At 46.1% G+C, this 5,423-nt stretch overlaps 1 protein-coding gene across 2 annotated transcripts; it reads right to left on the bottom strand.

Annotated features, from left to right (window-relative positions):
- Positions 1-392: 392 nt before the first annotated feature.
- Positions 393-4,214, bottom strand: LOC311373146 (interferon regulatory factor 9-like). Of its 2 annotated transcripts, none has more exons than XM_084489985.1 (4): positions 4,015-4,101; positions 3,790-3,853; positions 1,792-1,914; positions 393-949 (listed from the first exon to the last, which is right to left on the bottom strand). In XM_084489985.1, exons 2-4 carry the CDS (start codon positions 3,844-3,846, stop codon positions 638-640), a joined length of 492 nt encoding a protein of 163 aa, XP_084346111.1. In that variant the 5' UTR covers positions 3,847-3,853; positions 4,015-4,101; the 3' UTR covers positions 393-637. The 2 variants fall into 2 exon arrangements, with proteins under 2 accessions (XP_084346111.1, XP_084346110.1); XM_084489984.1 differs by lacking the exon at positions 4,015-4,101 and adding an exon at positions 4,148-4,214 and having other exon boundaries at positions 402-949.
- Between the last annotated feature and the right edge of the window lie 1,209 nt (positions 4,215-5,423).

Raw genomic sequence — 5,423 nt, 5'->3', positions numbered from 1 at the left:
TAATATGTAAAGTAGCCTGGCTTCTGATGTCTTTGGCGGGAAAGAGAGTACAAACAAACACATTTACATTTACATTAATGGCAACATGCTAGCCTGTAGCGTGTTTAAGAGCGTGAAACAAACCACCATCCGAGTGAGTGTGACCGTAGCGTCTTTAAAGGTCCCGTGACATGCCACCAGGTTTGGTGTGATTAGCCGTTACGAGCCGTTTTGGAAATCAAACGTTGCTCATCCGTCCGTCACACATCTATGTGGACACGCCCACCTGTGATGTCATAAGGGGCAGATTTCCAAAACGGCTCGTAACGGCTAATCACACTCACACCTGGTGGCATAGAAATAGAAATAGAAAGCCTTCATTGTCACTATACACAGTACAATGAAATTCAAAGAGCAGCTCCTTAAAAGTGCACACATAGTTAGCACAATATAAAATATAACAGACTATACAGTAATAACATATGAATACACAATAAAATAAAAATAAAAATAAGAAACACAAACAGAAACATTTTGAGCACAGACTTGAGTCCAAGAGCGGCTAGCAGCGTGTTGAACGGTAGAGGTAGGTTATGTCTGGTGGTGCAGTGGTCGGTGCAAAAACGTCAGTGCAGTTTATATTAGTGCAAATTTGAGTTCAGTATGGTGACAGCTTTGGGAAAGAAGCCGTCCCTGAGTCTATCCGTTGAGTCACGGGACCTTTAAGAGCGTAACCCGACATGCTAGGCCTGTAGCGTGTGTGAGAGGCCGTACCGTTGCCCGCGGCGCCCTGCTCGTTGACGGGCACCAGGCGGTAGACCTTGTAGGGCTCGGAGATGTCCAGCTGAGAGCGCTCCGCCACCTCCTTGAACTCCTGGCTCTTGTTGAGCGCGCAGCGCAGCCGCGTCTTCCAGGTCGCCGGCTCGTTGCTGTTCTCGGCCGTCATCTTGCCTTTGAACTCGGCCCATGCCTGGGTTGGAGCAAGACGTCGGATGGAAGTTGTAACTTTTGTGTTTGTTTGTGTGTAGTTCCACGTCCTGTGCATGCCGACCAAATCAAATCAGATCCAACTGTATTTATACAGAGCCTTTCGCACAAAAGGGCAATACAAGGTGCTTAACAATACAATGAAAATAAACCAAAATCAATCAATAAATAAAGGACACACACACACACACACACACACACAAACACGCACACAAACACAGGTCAGAGGGTATGGAGGCTCAGACCATCAGTTCAAACCGGTATGTTGTGTTTTGTTGAGGAGCAGATTTTGTTTAGGAACAGATTAGTCTGTCATTTGGCGTTAATCATGCGTGCACTTTGACTCTTGCTTTCCATTGTACAGATGAAATTCAAATGAAATTCATTATATGTTTACCCAGATATTATGTTAGCTTGGCTATTCAAATAGAACATTTGTGTTTACTGACTTTGTTGAAAAGGCGTTGGCTAGGAGGACTAAAGGACCATTTACATTTAGTGTGTTTATCCAGTGCTGGATGTATTGTATTGTATTGTATTGTGTATTGTGATTGTGTATGTACTACACCCTTTGTGTAGTTATATCGGTTGTAATCCTGTGTGGGAATGGGCCACTTGTGTGGCATGACACGAAAATAAACATAATCAATCAATCAATAAATGATGCATCAAATGAAGAAGAGTGATATAAACAAGTTATAGACAAAGCACAACCAAATATTTGCATACAGCTATTTGTAAAAAACAACAACAACAACAACAACAACAACATCAAAAATACCAGACGTGAATAATTCATATATTTCTGTTTCCATGACAACGCACCTTAAAGATGGCGCCGTCTTCGTCACTCCGGAAGTCCTGCTTCCCGGCGTGTTTCCACGGGATGCGGAACATGGTCTGGTCCTCGTCGTCCCACACCAGACCCGGGTACTTCCCGCTGGTCACCTGCCCCCCAACATCAGACCCCAGACCGCCTTAAAACCTCTGAGCCTCCTCCCAGACCGCCTTAAAACCTCTGAGCCTCCTCCCAGACCGCCTTAAACCACCTCTGAGCCTCCTCCCAGACCGCCTTAAACCACCTCTGAGCCTCCTCCCAGACCGCCTTAAACCACCTCTGAGCCTCCTCCCAGACCGCCTTAAACCACCTCTGAGCCTCCTCCCAGACCGCCTTAAACCACCTCTGAGCCTCCTCCCAGACCGCCTTAAACCACCTCTGAGCCTCCTCCCAGACCGCCTTAAAACCTCTGAGCCTCCTCCCAGACCGCCTTAAAACCTCTGAGCCTCCTCCCAGACCGCCTTAAACCACCTCTGAGCCTCCTCCCAGACCGCCTTAAAACCTCTGAGCCTCCTCCCAGACCGCCTTAAACCACCTCTGAGCCTCCTCCCAGACCGCCTTAAAACCTCTGAGCCTCCTCCCAGACCGCCTTAAACCACCTCTGAGCCTCCTCCCAGACCGCCTTAAAACCTCTGAGCCTCCTCCCAGACCGCCTTAAAACCTCTGAGCCTCCTCCCAGACCGCCTTAAAACCTCTGAGCCTCCTCCCAGACCTCCTTAAAACCTCTGAGCCTCCTCCCAGACCGCCTTAAACCACCTCTGAGCCTCCTCCCAGACCGCCTTAAACCACCTCTGAGCCTCCTCCCAGACCGCCTTAAACCACCTCTGAGCCTCCTCCCAGACCGCCTTAAACCACCTCTGAGCCTCCTCCCAGACCGCCTTAAACCACCTCTGAGCCTCCTCCCAGACCGCCTTAAAACCTCTGAGCCTCCTCCCAGACCGCCTTAAAACCTCTGAGCCTCCTCCCAGACCGCCTTAAACCACCTCTGAGCCTCCTGCCAGACCGCCTTAAAACCTCTGAGCCTCCTCCCAGACCGCCTTAAACCACCTCTGAGCCTCCTCAGCGCTCGGTGCCACACGGCAGAACCACACTTCTGAGCGCTGTGATAGTGTCTCCAGTTGAGCCTTTTCCTTTATACTTGTACTTCTCTATTATCAATTGTCTCACTTTTTTACTAGTGCTGGTGAGTTGTGTTGTTTTAATCGATTCTAAAGCCAGATAATCAAAGCTACAAGCAATGACCAAACTGTGAAACACGACCCCTTTAACCTGCTCACTTATTACTGCAGGTGGTCTCCCCTTTGTCCAAATGTGAACGTCTCACCCTTTCACAGAGAACATGTTCAAAAAGTAAAGCTACACATAGTTCTCTCACTGTAGCCAACATATAACATCAACAAACCCCCATATACAGTATATATATCCATACAGATACAAATATCACGTAATAAACAACAACAAAAAGAGGAAATACCTAATTCAAATAAAACACAAAGGGACCACGGTGACATATCCTCCTTTTTAACACAACTTCCGTCATGTTGATTAACTGGACACGATTTAATCAATGGTCTCCAGCGGGTCCGCAAACTAAAAACAAAGGCTACCGATAGGGTTGCCAACCGTTCCGTAAAATACGGGATCGTTCCGTATTTGGATCGCGCATAACCCCCCCCCCCCCCCCCCCCCCCTCAACAATCTCGATCAAGAGGCGTCCCTTATTTGAAACTCTGGGAGTTGGCAACCCTAGCTACCAACAAAAAATAAACACCCATAACTAGTTTACAGCAGGATGACTGAACACGCACAAAGACTTCCTACTTTCTAGATATGTTTGTTTATGACTAGTTATTAGTCGAGACGGGCAATCACAGAGCTGGACATGGGACCCGTTTATGGCCTGGTTATCAGAGTGGAGCGCCTCGGCGCGCGCATAAGCGCGCTTATGCGCTTTCCATTCGCACAATCCATACATTGAACCTCACCTGTTCCACCATCCAGGAGCGCAGCTTACGCGTGGAGCGGGCTTTACTGGGTCCCATGACGGCTCTGCGGGCAGACGGTCAACATCATGACACATATCCGAATCGGTTTTCTTTTACACCAAACGAAGTAAACCCAGCAGATATCAGGGGTTGAACTACCAACGCTCTGCACAACAGCGCTACGCGCGACTAAAAGCATGCCCATAAGACCATGAAATAGCAAACCATCTGAGCAACATTTTTGGATTAAATAGTTGTGCCCGTCGTTGCGTCTGTAGATGTTTAAAAGTCCAGGCGTCCCTTTCTGTATATCGCCCGAATGCTACACAAATGGAAGCGAGTTTTTGGTTTCGTTTACCTCAGTTGCGTTTCCCTGGACCAGCTGGTGTGCGCCCAGCAGCGGTAATGCACTGGGGCAGTTCTCTAGAAACCTTCCTCACCCGCTGCCGTTTCCCAGAAATCACGTGACTACGGAGAAACGCTCTGTATTTGGACCACTAGAGGGCGCATGGATGGAAGTAGACCAGATAAGAGCCTGGAAGTCCTGATAACAGGGGAAGGGGAGCTGATTCCCGGGATGTTTATCGGCCCCCTCGAATAGTTTAATATCCCTGCTTCTAAATAAACTAAATACATGACTATTCTCTTCAAATGGAGGAGCTTAGTTTCGCAATATATCCCTTTGCCCAATCAGGCTTTCTATATTAAATACAATTAAACATGTACATATAGATTTACAGTGATATATGCTTTCAGCTTTATCGTCTAATGTATGTTTTTATACCCCAGTGTTGTTAAATAATCACAACTCTGTTTTTTTATTAACGGTTTTATTCACAAACCAGATACACAGTTCCAGATTCACAAAGTGGTCAATGTGCAAAGCGTGTCCATATTAAAATATGTTTCACTAAATGAGCCCCATAAAATCCCCCAAAAAATAAAGTCTCTTAACACAACAAAGTCAGACACACCTTCTGCTGTCATGAATCACTGCACACACAGTCTCTGGTACAACACACTGATCCTTTTACTCCCATCGAAGACAATTATAAAAATAAACTTTAGATTCCCCCCCGAAAATACTGATGGATGGATTAATGTCTTTCATTTCCATCAAGTAAAATATTGCTCATTCTAAATTTCTGTCTTCATTTCCGTCGAGGAACGTTCTCTCCCAGGGGAACCTCCTGGAGTTTCTGTGAAGAGGAGGAACCAGAAAAGAATCCACTTTTTATTGTTTGTATATAACTACGTTCAAAGTCACAATATCAGGCTAATCTCACGCTAATCTCAGGAATTTCTTTCACAATGTTAGAAAAATAAATTTGATCTTTTAAACCAGACACTTTAAATCCTAATTCAACATAACTCTAAATGTTGGGTTTAAAACACCAGTTTCTTCAAAATCCAGTTTCTTCAAACACACACATAATTTAGAAACAGCACACACTGTTTTACGCTTTATCAACATATTTACTGTAGAAGAAGAGAGAGAGAGACCATGTGGAGAGAGAAAGAGCGAGAGAGAGAGAGAGAGAGAGAGAGAGAGATAGAAATAAAGAGAGAGAGAGGGGGGGGGGAGGGGCTAATGAAATAGGCAAGGGAGGCGAGGGGGTGAGGTATAAAAGACA

This window comes from Micromesistius poutassou (assembly GCF_964030765.1).
Source record: "Micromesistius poutassou genome assembly, contig: SCAFFOLD_2016, whole genome shotgun sequence".
Taxonomy (NCBI): domain Eukaryota; kingdom Metazoa; phylum Chordata; class Actinopteri; order Gadiformes; family Gadidae; genus Micromesistius; species Micromesistius poutassou.
Note: the sequence above shows the minus strand (reverse complement) of the source record. Positions and strands in the feature narration are given on the sequence as shown.

What these genes read in the sequence shown, in the direction of transcription:
- LOC311373146 (XM_084489984.1), bottom strand. Translation starts at nt 3,846, where the DNA reads ATGGGACCCAGTAAAGCCCGCTCCACGCGTAAGCTGCGCTCCTGGATG. An exon ending in GCTCCTGGATGGTGGAACAG is followed by an intron (nt 1,915 to 3,789) that starts GTGAGGTTCAAT and finishes GTTGGGGGGCAG; the next exon opens with GTGACCAGCGGGAAGTACCC. An exon ending in AAGACGGCGCCATCTTTAAG is followed by an intron (nt 950 to 1,791) that starts GTGCGTTGTCAT and finishes GCTCCAACCCAG; the next exon opens with GCATGGGCCGAGTTCAAAGG.